General features: G+C 37.8%; 1 protein-coding gene across 3 annotated transcripts in view; it reads left to right on the plus strand.

Moving 5' to 3' along the window:
• DMD (dystrophin) overlaps positions 1–17,784 on the plus strand; it is an 851,798-nt gene that overhangs the window by 585,406 nt on the left and 248,608 nt on the right. For all 3 annotated transcript variants that reach the window (XM_054391265.1, XM_054391273.1, XM_054391280.1), the window contains one exon: positions 9,126–9,315. In XM_054391265.1, the coding sequence (XP_054247240.1) occupies positions 9,126–9,315 (190 nt within the window). The remainder of the gene's footprint in view (positions 1–9,125; positions 9,316–17,784) is intronic.

Below are 17,784 nucleotides of genomic sequence, written 5' to 3' on the forward strand. Positions count from 1 at the left end.
GAACACATGTATTAAATTTTGCTGTGTCTAAATTGGTTTTCACATCATGTCATTGCTTTATTCATTTTAAGTCTGTTGTTGCCCTTTGTGTTGGTTGAAACAACGTATCCAAGTTAGCATCTGGACAGTGAGTTAAAGATGAACATAATACTTTTTTTATTTTTAATAGTAATTTTTCAAATGCTACTACCTATTGACATCTTAAGGTGTTTGCCTTTATTTTAAATATTAAATTATTAAATTTATTTTAAATATTAAATTCCTTCAAGGCTACAGATAATCCAGAACCCAGCAGTGTATACTGAGTTTAAATCTTCGTTATACAGTCTGCTATTTTGGACACATCTATATTTAATCTTTCTGCTATGACATTCTTGACAATTTGTCCATGTGGAAATATTCAAAGTCCCCCCTGGGTTTGAATAATCTAAATAAATTCACTCTCTTGCTCTTCACACCCTTTTCTCAGTGGTTAATTAATGCACTGAATAACACCTAGTGCTGCTCACTTGGGAAAGGTTCCTAATGCTCAGGGTTGAATATTAGTTACATTGCTTCCCTGTTATTTACATGGCATCCCTGCTATGGTTCCTACAGGGCCTTAGTTGATAGTAAACAGACTGTATTCCTTTATTATTGGTTTTCATCTTTTGTTTCAATTAATTGTTAAAACAAAACATAGAGTTGACAAATATATTTTTCTCAGATGCAGATTTTTGTCTATGATGCACTTACTAAATAATTAAAGAATTATACTTGCACATGGAAGCAGAGGTCTTCTTGAGTATCCGTTCCCAACAGAGAGCTTAATTTCTGTTTCTGATGCAAGCACACCACTTCAGTATTTCTATGCATGCATATATAGTCATTACAGGAGGTTTCTCCCTCTAGATATATGTTTGTGTGGCCATTGTCTGGTTATGGAGGGGTGACATTTAGCAAGTCTTAAATCTCAAAAGACTGTTAAACATAATGACAGGTTCCTATGGTGTCATCAGCACTTTACTACATGTATAATGTGCTTAACTTGGACTGGGTCAAATCACAGAACAATAGAATGGCTTAGGTTGGAAGGGACCTTAGAGATCATCTACTCCAACCTCCCCACTCTGGGCAGAGATGCCTCTTCTGCTCAAGGCCTCATCTGGCCTGGCTTTGAATGAACTAATCATATTAGCTTTACTAGAATAATGTTGCTACTTGATATTTGGGACTACTAAAATTAGCAAGCTCTTGATCAGATTGTCACTCTGAATAAGCTGGGGCACATTAACAATCATACAGAGAGCAGATTTAAATGTACAGTTGTAATTAACAATATTAAATGATTTCAAGTGATTGAGGTGAAATATATTACAGATGCTAGGCGGCATAAGATGGACATTTTTTAGATCAGAAGTGCAGATAGTTAAGAAAGAATTAGCGGAATTAATGTAAGAAATCCAAATAGCTCACAAATGCATTAAACTCCTGTAGAAACAATGTAATGGTAAAGCCACATGGATGTATTTCCTTGACTGTTCAGTATTTTTATGCTTTAAATAAAGAGATTGCACAGTACATGCAAATCACTCAGTAAAGTATAACAGTTTAGAGATCTGTGGCTACTGCAAAACATAGACTTGGTGAGAGACTATTCTAATGCCCCATTTCTGCAGAACATTTTTATGACTAATATGTGTGCAGTGTTGTGCACATACCTCACACTGCAAGAGCAGAACGAAGTGAAGGAGTTAGAGGGCCTAATGAATTGTCTGTAGTCCACCCATGCATCCCTAATAAATGTGTGAATATCAGTTGAATTTAACTTTTAGTGATAGCAATGCAAGGCAGCCATCTCCAATGTTTGCTTGAGGTTAGGAAAGTTAAGAGTTTTCTCTATCTTGCTTTCTTATGATTCTTCTGAGAGAACCTGTCTTTGTTTTCTAGTGTTCTACATTATTTTTCCTCCTATGAAATACATAATTGCTCCAATCTAGTTTCTAGGAATCCTTTGTAACACTAAAATAGAGCTTGAAAAATTAGGATGACTAACATCTGAAAGAGGTAATATCCAAGCCAAATTGTGGGACATTGTCTGCATGATCTACATCAATAGCTCCCCTTGCTAGTCAGTTATTTGCTTGTAATTTGTGGTGGATGTAGACTGAGTTTCACCTCTGTGGTCGACTTAATACATACAGGTCTCTGATAAAATAGAAACTTTTTCCTCTCAAGCTTTGTGTGCCATTCTTACATATCTTGTTAGAAAAGCTGAGCCATGAACTCTCTGAACAAAGAGGAAAACCTCAAAGAGGGAATGATTTAGTGTTTCAGATATTCTTGTAGGAAGTCATAGTGCAATGCTATAATGACAGTGTAACAGAGCTCAATACCAGATTGTTATGGGCTAGGAAGGTGGTTTTTATTTTAAGCAGTTTCATATACAGATGTGTTGTCCCAGCTATCTGTCCAGCATTTGAGCACCAAGATATTTGTATCTACGTATTTCAACCATGGGAATCCTTAGGAGAGCTCAGAGCACAGTGAACATCACCCAATGATTTGTTGTCATGTTCCCTGTGTTCTTAGGTGGTCAACAGTTTTCTGGATTTGGGATGTGCCTACTGTGAACCTGGGTAAATGGCACATAACTCGTTGTGAAATATGTCTCATTTTATTTGCTGGCTTTTCCCTTCTTGGAGTGAAGGGCCTGAGCAAACTGGGCATATGTAAGTTCATAGGAACTGATAGGATGCCCCATAGCTCTGGAGGGTGAAAAGAGGACAGAGACAGGCTCTTTCCAGTGGTGCTTATGGATGGGACAAGAGGCAATAGGTACAAACTGGAACAGTAAGTTCTCTCCGAATGTCCGGAAACTCTTTTTCACTGTGAGGTTCATAGAATCATAGAATCAGTCAGGGTTGGAAGGGACCGCAAGGATCATCTAGTTCCAAGCCCCTTGCCATGGGCAGGGACACCTCACACTACATCAGGCTGGCCAGAGCCTCATCCAGCCTGGCCTTAAACACCTCCAGGGATGGGGCCTCAACCACCTCCCTGGACAACCCATTCCAGGCTCTCACTACTCTCATGGGGAAGAACTTCTTCCTCACGTCCAGCCTGAATCTCCCCACTTCCAGCTTTATTCCATTCCCCATAGTTCTATCACTACCTGATATCCTAAAAAGTCCCTCCCTAGCTTAACCCTCCCAAGGTTAACTGAATGCTGACACAGGCTTCTCAAGGAAGCTGTGGAATCTCCATCCTTGGAGGTACACAATCCTGGAAACTGACTCTAGGGACTCTGAACAGGAGGTGTTGGACAAGATGACCTCCAAAGGTCCCTTCCAAGCTCATTCTGTGACTACATTTATGGAAATGAGCAACTGTTGATGCCTTTCCATGCTTTCTACTGATTTCTTTCAGTTGGATATGGGTAAGTCTGCCAGAATCACATGAGCACACAGAATTTCAGGTATATCCACTTTTGTCACGGTTTTTTATAGCGGAACAGTCAGATCTCCTCACTCACAGACTTTGTGTTTTGGTGTATTTATGCCTGACTCCTTTAAATTCTCTGGAATTGTTGTTTGAGAGGTTATGTTTTCCTCTGCTGAAAAATTTTGTCTTTGAAATTTGTCCAAAAAAAGAATTGAGGTAGAACTATCACAGAACACCTATTCCCTTTGAAGACAGTTGAAGGTTAGCTATTCATCTCTGCAGTGTTAGGATTTTCTCTGTAAGGCTTTTGTCTGAGTATGAATTGAATATTGTCTATTTTTCTTAATTTGGGATCTGGAAATTCATTATTTTGTGACTTACATTTGCATGATTCTGAGGCACAGAACTAGAGTTATAATTTCTTCTCAAGGTTGTTGAAACCCCATAGTCATAATTTATTAATATTATTCTGTAGTCTCATCCTATCTCCAGTTATAATTCCTGTTGTATTACAATCTTTCTGCAGTGGATCTGTTTTAATCATGTTATGCCCTTCTTATAGGGGAGAACTTCTTCCATATTTCATGTTTTTCTAGGAGTCTTAAACCTCCTGAGTAGTGAAAAATAACTAATAAGATATGGAGTGGTTCTTTACAACTGATATTGCTGTATTAGATTATATAGATAGAAGAAATTATAGACAGTCTGCCATCCCTCCTTCTTAGGTAGATGCTAGCTGGTTTTGATTACAAGCTGCTTCAGAGATGAGTATTAGAGGTGTGGATCCTCACCATCACCTTTATTTTTTTTTCTGAGCAGTTATATGCTTCTTAGAATACACTGACACATTGGAATAATTGTTTTAAAATACTTTTGGATCAATCTGATCTGTCAGCATCTTTGTAAGCACTTAGGCACGCACTTGGTGTGTGTTTATCTAAGTGCATATTTAGTGTTACTCTTACTTAATATGAGATAATGCATGACTCTATAAGAGCTCTAAGTGCTGCCAGAGAAGTTTTCCAGTTTGGAAACTGAAGTTTCTTTCTCTTACATCCTAGCAAATCACTTTTTTTTGCTAGGCCCCTGAGCTCAACCCTCAGAGCTTGCTACTTAAATGAAAACTATGCTAACAGTTTAATAGTATCCTTTGTGAGCCCTAATTGATTTCTTGTAATGCCATCAGTGCGTTTCACAATCTTATTAAATTTAGTTATTTCTACAGAAATTAAGTGTAAGGAAACAAATGTCTTTAGAATATAATTATTTTCATAATCTGTTTTAATTACAATTCACTGCCTTAGAAAGCAGAGATTTTATCTTAATAAATTTAATAAATTATATCTGAGTAAATTAATATGCTGTTTATTAGATGGCATTGTTGGCTGCCTTGGAATCTCAAAAGGATTATACTTTTTGGAACGCAGTGAAAAGCTTAATTCTACATATTACAAATCATGAGTGTGAAGAATACTTAAACAGAATAATAATATTTTTGCTTCCTTTTGGTAGAATTAAGACACCTCTTTTGTCTCTTTGATTTTAGGGTTTCTTCTTTCTCTGACTTCTCCCTTTAATGAGAATACCAGAATTATTAAATCTTATTTTCCCATGTTCTATTGGGACATTACTCAAATGATACAAGATTAAACAGGAATCTGTCCCATGTTGTTGCTTGGATTTATGTTGTGGGGTTTTTTTTTAGGGGGGGTCTTCTACTTGCCTGCTTTGTCTTTTTACAATGCTTCTTTTAAGTTTTGACTGAGAGCAATTTAAAAATACTTTTGAGTGAGTCCATCAGAACATTATTCTTTATGTGGCTGCATGTGGCTTGGATGGGTGAATGCTTTGCTGGGCTAAAAAAAACGGCTGGATGTCTAGTCCCAAAGAGTGGTGATGAATGGACTTAAATCCAGTTGGTGGCTAGTCACAACTGGTGTTCCCCTGGTCTCTTCAATATCTTTATGAATGATCTGGATGAGGGAATTGTGTGCACTCTCAGTAAGTTTGAGGAGACACCAAACTGGGTGGGAGTGTTGATCTGCTGGAAGGTAGGAAGGCTCTGCAAAGGAACCCGGACAGGCTGGATTGATGCGCTTAGGTCAGTTGTATGAGGTTTAACAAGGCCAAGCACCAGGCACTTGGGTCACAAGAACCCTGTGCAATGTTACAGGCATCTGGAAGACTGTCTAGAAAACTCTCTGGCAGAAAAGGACCTGGGAGTGCTGGTTGGCAGCTGGCTGAACATGAACCAGCAGTGTGCTCAGGTGGCCAAGAAGGCCAACGGCACAATGTGGCCAGCAGGAATAGGGAAGTGATTGTACTGCTGTACTTGGGGGCCTCACCTTGAATACTGTGTTCATTTTTGGGCCCCTCATGACAAGAAGGACATTGAGATGCTGGAATATGTCCGAAGAAGGAAAATATATTGTATATTTTTATTAAGATGTTTAATAAAAGAGCAACCAATTCTTTTATTGCTGGTGTTTTAAATTTGACGAGTGGCTTAACCATATGTCCATGAAGAAGAGATCCTGTTCACTATCCTGAATTTAAGATTTTCTATTTCTTATTGTGGGTTTTTTTCTAAGTATATACTGATTTCATGTGTATTGTCATTTAGATGTTTGACAAAAGAACAACAAATTCTTTTAGTGCCCTAACCACAAGCTGTGTATATGTCCGTGAAGAAGAGATCACACTCCTCCTAAGCAGCCCCTGGGGACATATCTCCTACAGGCTAAGCAATCCTATGATATGGAGAATTCTTATAGATAGCAACATGTGCTGTCTATAAAAATCCAGTCCATTTTTAAGATTTTTAAAACTGGATGACTCTGCAGTAAGGCATTCAATAGATTTCTCCATTTTGGAATTAAAGAAAAAAAAAAAAAGCAATCCAAGAATTATTTATTTTCACAAAATGTTTAGGAAAAGCAAATAAGACATTAAGGGATCAAAACTACATGGAAATATGATACTTATTGTGAGATTTGACTGCTAGGGCATGTTGGCTGACACCCCCTCAGGCTGTGCAGCCATCCAACGTGACCTGGACAGGCTGAGAGCTGGGTGCAGGCAAACCTCATGAAGTTTAATAAGGACAAGTGCAAGGTCCTACATCTGGGGAGGAATAACACCAGGCACCAGGACAGGTTAGGAGCTGCCCTGCTGGAAAGCAGCTCCACACAGAAAGACCTTGGAGTGCTGGTGGACAGCAAGTTCTCCATGGAACAACAATGTGCTCTTGTGACCAAGAGAGCCAATGGGATCCTGGGAAGTATCAAGAAAGATGTGTCCAGCAGGGCTAGGGAAGTTCTTCTACCTCTCTACTCTGCCCTGCTGAGACCACACCTGGAATTCTGTGTCCAGTTTTGGGCTCCCCAGTTCAAGAGAGAATCCAATGGAGAGCCATGAGGATGATTAGGGGACTTGAGCATCTCCCCTATGAAGAGAGACTGAGAGCCCTGGGGCTGTTTAGTCTGGAAAAGAGAAGACTGAAAAGGGATCTGATCAATGTCTATCAATATGTGAGGGGTGGGGGCCAGCCTCTTTTTGGTGGTTCACAGTGATAAGACAAGGAACAATGGGTTCAAACTTGAACATAGAATATTTCACCTCAACATGAAGAGAAACTTCTTTCCAGTGAGGGTGACAGAGCACTGGAACAGGTTGCCCATGGGGGTTGTGGAGTTTCCTTCTCTGGAGGCTTACAAAACCCACCTGGATGCATTCCTGTGTAAACTACCCTTAAGTGCTCCTGCTCTGGCAGGGGGGTTGGACCTGATGATCTCTGGAGGTCCCTTCCAACCTCTGATATACTGTGAGACTGTGAAACTGTGATACACATAGAATGTGGAGTTTGCGCTAAAAGGGTAAATAACCACACATACTCAAGATTTGGAAGTTAATTGAAAATAATATTTACAAAAGTAGATTAAATACAAAAGTACACTAAATACAAAAGGTAATACGCATATACAAATACATATGTACATATACAACTAGACTATAGCTCAGCTATACCCTGTACAGACACCCACCACCACCTTCTACACAAAGAGAGCCCACAACCCCCAGGACAAAGCCCAGAGGCCTGTGTATCAGCTAAGTTATCATCCTCTTGTCCCAGCCAGTGTCCTTACCAATAGCCTAAACAATGATCTGCAGAGAGGAGCAAAAAAAAAGTTCAGAAGGGAAGCAAAGAGGGAAAAATGGAAGAAGAGAGAAAGAACAAGCTGTGCTCTCAAACTACATAGCTGCAGAACCAATGAAATGGAAAAAAACTTTTATATTCCATTCAGCCCCTTTGAGGTCATCCATCCCACTGGACTTGAATTCTCTGGAGTAACTTATTTATAATTAGGACACCAGTCCCTTAACCTGTAACAGCTGTATTCCAACAGAATCTTTTTGGTTTTACTATCCTCTGCTGCAGTTTACTTATGTCCTTGTTGAAAAACATGTTAAGCCAGTGCCACTTGGCAAAACTTATTTTTTCTTTTCTGACTTCAATTAGTGTATTAGGTTTTAGGATTGCTTAACATTACTTACCAAGGAGTACAACCTCCTGTTCACACCATACAGGATTTGAAATAGAGATTAACACTTAGAAATTTCATGGCCTCCTTGGAAAAGTCACAATAAATTACAACTTGGGAAATTATAGCTGCTAAAATCAAATATCTTAGTCTCTGATTAAATAACTAGACAGGAAATCAATCTAGATTACCAGAGATTTGAAGACTAAACATAGGTGTGCATTAAATTACTTGATGTACTGCAAAGCATCAAATGGCTTTACTACATATTTTCTGAGCTTAAAAAATTACTCATTACACTGCTGTCAGACAGGTATGCATGCAATGTAATAGCTAAGTAAGAGCTAAGTAGCCTTGGCTGACTTGTATTAATGAACAATACATCATACATACCTGCTCATATTTCTAAATCCATATTTAGCTCAAATCTAATGTAAAAAAAAATTAGTAAGTACGAGTGGTACCTACGGTGCACATGAATGCTGATAGAATACAGATGCACTTCAATGTCTTTTCAGCAGCAAAATTGCTGGAGCCTTTAGCCTTCTTTTCCAATCTAGAAACCAGATCTCCCTCAAAGATAACATAGACATTATATTTTTAAAAGTTTATTTTATCACGTGAGTGTTAGAGATCTCTCTTGCAATTTATCACATTCATGAAACACACAAAGCCCACCAAATTTTACTGTTAATAGGGTTTAAGGTGTTGAACACAATATCCATAGGTTGTAAGTCACAAAAATGAGTAATTAAATTGGTCAGACCATGGAACTATTTAGTGGTTTTGTAATAATAACAAATAAGGAAGCCATGTTTGATTAAAATCAACCAGGGAATTACTTAATTTTGTTGCTTTCTTGTAGTTTTGTTTTGCTTTGTTTCTTTTAATCGTGCATGTTTCAGCCAGAGTACTTTCAAAGAAGTACTTTTGCTTCATTTTTTACCAGACTAATTCCAGTTAGTACCTCTCAGGAGAAAAGGTAAAAAAGGAACCCTACTTCCCAAATATATATTAGCTACAGAACTTGCACTTTATCTGCAAACTTACCTTAATTGGTAGGTGAAATATATGTAGTGTGTCTTTGTTATATTTTGATTTAGTGATTAAGATTTGGTTTCTTTCTACAAGTGTTGAAACTGACTATTTCTGTTTGCACAGGGTTTGTGAGCGTGAAGCTGCACTGGAATCAGCCTTAAGAATGCTGCAGCAATTCTACCTGGATCTTGAGAAGTTCCTTGCTTGGCTTACAGAAGCTGAAACAACAGCAAATGTCCTGCAGGATGCTACACACAAAGAAAAGATACTAGAGGATGCCAAAACAGTCCGGGAGCTCATGAAACAGTGGCAAGTAAGTGAAGTACTTTCACTTTAGAGATGTGGTATCCCAAGTGGTAGCTTTTTTTTTTTTTTTTTTTGCAGTATGCAGCTACTACACAAAACTGAAGTTGTTCTGCAAAAAAGGAGAACTGGTACCACCTTTATGTATAGCTTTGGGAATTGGTGCAGGGATCTAACATGAGTCACATCATGAATCTGATGTCTTTCAGCATATAGCACATTTGAAAAACTGCCTTGAAGTATAACTTTTAAAAGTACAGAAAGGGAAATTTGCTGAAATGGGTGTTTAGATCTTATTTTTATCACATAAAAATGAATTACCAAGCTACAGTCTGGAATCGAGCACTCAAGAGACATGAGCATTTATTAAGCATTTCTGATACTTATAGAAGTTGTATAAATGATATCATCTATTCTGCCTAAATTGAATGAATTAGTTTTCTTCCATCATTTTTTAATACATGGAAAATATTAATTTGATATTTGTCTGACTACTGTCAACATGCTTTCTTTTGATAACAAAAAGACATAATAATTAAAATGTTCTTAGTGTCTGGAGGACAGTTTGCAGAGAGCTGATTTTCTTCTGGAAGTAATAAATCTTTAAAAAGAGACAGAGTTTTGTATTTGGTGTTCCAGAGAACCTTGAGAAAAACTGGTTGAGGTCATGCTGTTGAAATACTTTGTTATACTTTCATTGTGCTTTCTTCACTCACAGAGGTGTCTGCACAAACATCTTTGTGATTTCTTAGATACGAGGTCGGTTGGCTGTTTGGAAGGCAGGGCCCTTTCTTCTAATATTCTTTGACAGAGCGTGACTTTCACATTGACAGAAAGATCAAAACTGGAAGTTTCAGACACCAAGGGCTTGATATCTTTATTTGTGAAAAACTTTACTTAAGTGATTGTGTTGATTTAGTACATCTGATGGAAACACTGCCTGCTTCTTTTGACACTACTCTATCAATTCAGGGTTTTAACTATTTGACTTAACTGCTGCTACATTCCATTACATAATACTTTCACCAGGAGGGTGGTGAGACACTGGAACAGGTTGCCCAGAGAGGTGGTGGAAGCCTCATCCCTGCATGTTTTAAGGCCAGGTTGGATATGGGGCTCTGGGCAACCTGATCTAGTGTGAGGTGTCCCTGCCCATGGCTGGACTGGTTGATCAGTCAGGTGGAAAGGGACCTGGGGGTGCTGGTTGACAGCCACCTGAACATGAGCCAGCAGTGTGCCCAAGTGGCCAAGAGAGCCAATGGCATCCTGGCCTGCATCAGGAATAGTTTGGCCAGCAGGAGCAGGGAGGTCATTGTACCCCTGTACACAGCACTGCTTAGGCCACACCTTGAGTCCTGTGTCCTGTTCTGGGCCCCTCAGTTTAGGAAAGATGTTGAATTGCTGGAGCATGTCCAGAGAAGGGCAACGAGGCTGGGGAGAGGCCTTGAGCACAAGCCCTGTGAGGAGAGGCTGAGGGAGCTGGGACTGTTTAGCCTGGAGAAGAGGAGGCTCAGGAGTGACCTCATTGCTGTCTACAACTACCTGAAGGGAGGTTGTGGCCAGGAGGGGGTTGGTCTCTTCTCCCAGGCAACCAGCAGCAGAACAAGAGGACACAGTCTCAAGCTGCGCCAGGGGAGGTTTAGGCTGGAGGTGAGGAGAAAGTTCTTCACAGAGAGAGTGGTTGGCCATTGGAATGTGCTGCCCAGGGAGGTGGTGGAGTCACCATCCCTGGAGGTGTTCAAGAGGGGATTGGACGTGGCACTTGGTGCCATGGTTTAGATAGTCATGAGGTGTAGGGTGACAGGTTGGACTCGATGATCTTTGAGGTCTCTTCCAGCCTTCTTGATTCTATGATTCTATGATCTTTGTGGTCTCTTCCAACCCTGGCAATTGCGTGATTCTATGAAATGTACAGCTGCTGTACTGGACAAATGAGGTCTGAATAATTTTTACTAGTGATCTGTCTTTTTGCTAATTTGAATTTAAAGTAATATACCTTAAATCCATGTGTTTCTGAATTCAGTTACGTGATCCTGGAGAGCAGATTTGAATGGAAGATTGTTCTAGATGGAGTGGTTAATTTTCAGTATAGATTATCTTTTTATATTCTCTACATTAGGTTTTGGTCACAAAGATGCTAAAGGAACTGAATAATCAAGTATTTGCAGAAGTTATTTTTAATGTGATCATTGAAATATGGATTCTTTGGCAAAACAGAGATACCTAAAAATTTAAGTCAAATGCTTCTTTTTTAACTGTAATGGAACTTTGTAAACGTGATTATCTTTTCAACTAGTACCTCGAGATTATTTCCATTTCCACTTGAGAACCATCCAGAAATGTAGATGAAAGGAAAAATAAATTCATGCAAGTCCTTTCCTCATAAATAATTAATGAAGTACAAAATTAAAAAAAATTAAAAATCCATCATGTGACACCTTCTTTGAACTGTTAAGTTTTCTTCTAAAGATTTTTTCTGCACTTTGTTTGAGATGTTAAGGTTAAAATTGCAATTCTTCTTTCAATGTTTTTGGGTTTTAAATGATTCTAAGCATTTAAAAGCTTCTAATTTTTAAGGCAGGAAGGGTAAAAACTGTTGTAGTCTCCCCTCATACCCTATGGCAGGTGTGTTGGAACTAAGTAATCTTTAAGGTCTCTCCAACTCAAGCCATTCTATGCTATGGACTTGAAAGTGTGGTCTGTCTCTTGTTCTTGATGCAATTTGATGGACTTGGGTGATGTGAAAATAGTTTTTAGGAGTCCTGAAATGTTTTGATTGTGCTTTGATCTGCTATTTTTTAGGGCAACAGGCTTGAAGGAATATTTTGATAAAGACCTTTCTACACAAATAATGAAATCCCTAAATTTCTGATTTCAGTAGTAGCTTTACCTCCTGGTCGCTAAGAATGTTTATTTCACCTTTAGTGATCCATCAGTTCTCTGCTTTACAACTCTCAAGCTTTAATTTCTGTTTTTTAAAAGCTAGGAAAATAATCTTTTACTGTGTGGAAACTTTTTATATAACTGAAGTTGCTTGTTTAGGAAAGTTTTTAGGTGCTTCTTTTGTTTTTCCTGTTCAGAACCTGTTAGCTCAAATGTCACTAACAAAGATTAATCTTCCCCTTGTACTTCCACAGCAGAAGGAGAAGGGTGAGGTTTGCATAACTGCCCATTCTCATTACCTGATGATGTAATTATGTTAAACTGTTGCATTATAAACAAACTCTTTGTTATATAAGCATGAATTTGCATGCATCATTTGTCTGAACTGACAGCACTGTAATAGTTGAGGTGATTCAAACAGAGTACTTGATGGAGGATTTTCAAGGATACAAACCAGTTACTCCAAGGAGTTGTTTAATTGTGTTGCTTTATATTGTCTAGTTGAAATACATCATGTGTCCCCATGAGGCCTGGTTTGATAAGTAAACATATGAAGGAGATGAAAATAATTAATTTTACTTACTGCTTTCTTACTTCCAGTGATCTGAACTCTCAGCTGTGTTAATTATTCTTCTGGATTGTCTTGTTGGCAATAATTGTATGTGACATTTTATACTGCTTATGTGATATTAGATATAATTGCAAAGCTGGTGTGGATTTATTCTGTTATTTTATGAATACAATAATTAAGTCTGTAGATTGATCACAGGGGTGTTTTTCACTGAAAATTTGACAAGGAATACTGCATGTGGCACTCGGTTAAACAATAACTAGAGAATGCTTTATACGATGCACACAAGTTACCAAATGTGTCTGAAATAATTTATGATGACTGATGAATTATTGGTAGTGTAGAGTGACTGAAAAATATGACAGCATATGATAAACGAAGCTGACTTAATAACTTTGGCATGCAGTACATAGCAAATTTATTTTTATTCCCACCTTCATGCTCACTTAACCTCTAACCTAAGTAGTTTTCTATTAGATGCAGGAGTTCTGCTGCTAATAATATAAAAACTATGCAGTGGCTTAATTATACCTATGAATGTTATAGGCAGTACCCATATTTTCTCAGGATGTTGTTTTTAACTCAAACAAGAGGTGTGAACAGCAGACAAGGCACTCTTGTCTCTTCTATTTCTATCAAATACTTCAAAGACACTCACCTATTTTTAAGGTGTCCAAGCATGTGTTTTCTCAGCAGTAGAAAGCTGAGGTAGATACACATTCCTTACTCTTCTCCATTATTTAGCAGTATAGTGTAGGTTCTCTGAGAGAATAAAACTTTATCCCAACTTTTTTTTTTTTTTCCCCCAAACATAATTTACATGTAATTTCCTAGCACAGTTAATTTTGTGACATGATATATGAGTTAGATGATGAACCTGAGCAACTGGGAAGAGAGACAATTGGTAACATCCTGCTCTCTTCAGCTGACTTTACTGAAAAACACACACACACAAATCAAAAAAAAAAAAAAACAAACCCAAAAACCAAAACCCCAACATTTAATAGCAATTCATTTTCTACTATTTCCATGTTCTGAAACATTTTGTCACTCAATTCTGCTTGAAATTGTTCTCTGAAAGCTTTAAATATCAAATACAGACTTCTCTCACCTAAATTTTTAAAGTTTCATCCTCAAGATTTGCCTTTTACACTAACCTGTTACTAATTATGAAATGTAATCAGTTCTGTAGTATCCGAAATGGAATAATGACTGCCAGAGGCACCTTACCCCATGGAATAACAGAGGAGAAATTCCAAACTCTAGGTTTTAATGTAAGTGCTATTACAGTCTAATCTGAGACAGGACAGGATATTATCTTGGAGTGAAAAGCTAGCTGGTGAAGGACAATAAAGATGAATAAAGGTTTGGATCATCTTTCATATGAGGAGAGGCTGAGAGAGCTGGCACTGTTTATCCTGAAGAGAAGGCTCAGGGGAGGATCTTACCCACGTGTATAAACATTTGGCTTAAATGTATAATGAGGACCAAACCATGCTCTTCTCTGTAGTACTCAGGGCCTGGACAGCAAGCAGGAAGCAAAAACTGAAACATACGAGGTTCTAGGTTAGCAAAAAAAAAGAGAGAAAAAGAAGAAGAAAAATATTGTAAGGGTAGTAGAATCATGAAACAGCCTGTCCAGAGAAATTGTGGCATCTCCATTATTGGAGATCTTCAAACCCTGGCTGAGTATGACCTGGAGCAGCCTGCTCAGAGCAGGGTGATTAGATCAGCTTCTTTTTAGATGTGCCTTCCTGTATTGAGTGCTCTGAGATTTTTGTGTTCTCTAATCAAATCACATAATCACTGGTCATATAGTCAGTCATTCTGTGGCCTAATTAATTTTTACATCAATATACAAATTGAAAAGCTTTAATATGACATACTAAGAAATTGAAAACTTTCTTGCTATCTCAAGAAAATTTTATTGTCATTTCTGCAAGATCCTGAATGATGTGTTTAAGTGAGTGTGGAGGAAAAGTGGACAGTAAGAAGAGAAACACAAAGTAAGGAAAAGGCACCACAGAGAATAAAAAATAATTATATATTTTAAAATTATTCTTTTTAGTGGCAAATGATGTGGGAACTGAAAGGTGAAAGACAGAAGTAAACAATGAAAGTAATAGAAGTGTTTTCCAGATTAAAATGAAGCAAAACTGGGGTTTCTGTTTCATAATTGAAAGCTACAACCTTTGGCCTCCGAGTATTTCTTTTCTCCTAATCCATTCCCATTACTCTTACAGCTAAAATAAATATTTCCTCAAAAAGTATTATGCAGACATGAATGGTGACTTGCTTGAAATAATTATTCCTTTTAATTGAAATTTACTTTGCTAGTGTGTTATCAGATTGATACTTTTGCACTAACAGTGGGAACTGTTAGCACAGTTCTGGACTGAGATTTCATGCAGGCTGTGGTCCTGATATGTCTACTCACGCTGAGTTCCTAGCTTGCTAGTAAGATCATATATTTTGTAAAATAATATTATTTTGTGTTAATACCCATGTTTTTATTTGAGTGCATTGGATGGAGGGGAAAGAAGTAATTTACAACATAAAAGGTAGCTTCTGATAACACTGAAAACCTATCATTGCATTGCATCTATAACTAAGCTTAAAGAGCAGGACAAAGACAGTACCTATGGTCAGTTAAGTTCTGTGGTATATTTTTATTTTATGACCCACAGATAGATATGATAGATGCAATAACCCTGTAGCACAAAGGGCCAAAGATAATCTGTAACATAGTTTAATGTCATCCTGCTTAACTATGTTATGATTAATTTACTGCTACAAAAGGCAGCAATAAGGACGTTGTTAGTTCAGAGTGTATAATCTACAGTCTTATAAAAGGGTGCAAAAGTGGTGAAATTAATGAAGTTTCTTATGAACACAAATATGTATTTATATTTGAGGCTTGAAGTCCTAAAAGAGTGACCTTTTCAAATGCATTCTAAGGATCAAGTCGGAAAATCATTTATGCTTGCTTATGCTACTCTCATTTGTCATCTGGATTAGACTTGCTGCCTTGTGGTTTATTTTTCTTTCTTGGAGAAGTAACAGTTTTATTAAACTGTTTAACAGCCCAGCATGTGGTCCAGCACTACCTTGTAATATTGATATGCTGGTATTCTTGCTATCTTTTTGAGACTGGGGTTTTGTTCCACTCACACAACAAAGACAAATTCAGTGTTACTTCCGTATGATGATGTGCTGCTTTGTAGGTAAGGATATGAAAAAAGGAAACAGGAGGTTTTCAGTGCAGGAAAGAACAATACAGAAAGAAGAGAAGAAAAGCTGGGAAATAGAGCAGCTGTGTAGACTCAAGATGCTGCTTAGTGCTATGTTAGTGGAAAACTGAATGCATTCACAGGGAGGTTTACATGCTGATTCTCAAAGGGGAAAGGCAGTGCCACAGCTGTTCTTAGCTGGATATCAAAGAGAAGCAGGCAGGAAGTAAGCAGTGAAACAGATATAAGAAGCTGATACTTTTTGTCAAATATTTTGTTTTCATAATTTTCATTTGAATTATCTTTATCATAAAACCATCAAATGTGTTGATGCTGTAGCTTACCTAGGGGTAGATATGTTAATGATATTTCTATTTCTACCATTCCTCTGTCAAGATTAAAACCAAAACTGTGATAAATACATTTCTTTCAGAAGGTAGAAGTCTCATTTTATTGAGTGATACAGTACTTAATTACTAGAGTGAGAAGTAAGCATTCTTAAAACTTATTTCCAGGAAAATAAGCAGCTTTCAGTTGTAAGAAATCTCACATAGAAAGCAAGTTTTGTGAGCAAGATAGGTAAGTTTTTTCCTTCAATTTGTTCTTTGCAGATGTTCTCATAATCAAGGCAGAAGAAAAATCCTATCTTTCAAATGTGCTAAATAGCATAGTATATGCTCATTTGGTTGACTTTTTTCCTCCTTAAAAGCTCACTGAGGACAGCAGAGTGATGGTCTTGTTTTCACTTGCAGATTAGCATTCAAAGTCCATCAACTTTAAATACAGATTTGCTTTTTCAAACACAGATTAGATGAGAAAATCTTTTTTGTCACGAATTGTGAGATTGTGTTGTATTAAGTAAGATCATTAGTGAGCATGGAAGATCACAAATAGAAATGGGGCAGAGTGGGTCAGATAGTTTGCCATTATTCCTGAATATGCCTCTTCTCTGACTTAAAGAAAATCTAGGAAAAGTAGTTAAATAACTTGCTACAGTAGGTACCTAACCTTGATGTGGTTATAGATACAGATAAAAAATGTGTGCTCTCTCTCTCAGGAGTGTAAATGTTAATGGTGTTTCATATAGGTCCTACCATTCGATATATTTCTAAACTGTGCACTTCTTCATGAAGTAATAGAGGAGAACCAAATATGAACCCAGACTGCTGAAATCACTTTCCCCCACAATGGTAACCACAAATTTAATCATAGTTAACAGTGAAGGTATTACAATCATAGTTAACTGTGAAGGTATTATGAAGACATGCCTGGAAATTGTATTCTGCCAGATTACTCCAGCTTTTCAGCTATGCCTTCTGTTGACCCTGTCCACCTGAATGTCCCCTAAGTGCTGAGGCAGTGACCACATGTTTGGTTTTTCTTTGCCTCACTGAGAAATGTTAGTCTGAGTTTGTCTTGCCTCTTCATTGTCATCAAACAAGAAAGGTGTTAATGTTTTCTGTTCTTCGTGTGATTCTTTTCCATAGAAAATTTCCTTGAAACTAAACTTTTGTTCACTTGGGGAAAGGATTTTTGCACCTTTATGCTACTTCATAGCCTACAGGCTTTCCACTGTTGCAAAAAAGTAGCTACCACTGCTTCAGTTCCACTGATTGTAGTTGTCAGGACATCTGAATGGGCACAGGTGTTAACCTACTCCATGGCTACCATAATCAGTCAAATTTGTGCCTGTGAATTCATGGTGAAATTCTGCTGTATGGAGGACTGCTTCTGAGGGGAGGGAAGGGAGCAAGGTGAAGAGAAACTCCACCTGAGTGTGGAAATCCATTTGCCT

Source organism: Indicator indicator, chromosome 1 (assembly GCF_027791375.1).
Source record: "Indicator indicator isolate 239-I01 chromosome 1, UM_Iind_1.1, whole genome shotgun sequence".
NCBI lineage: Eukaryota > Metazoa > Chordata > Aves > Piciformes > Indicatoridae > Indicator > Indicator indicator.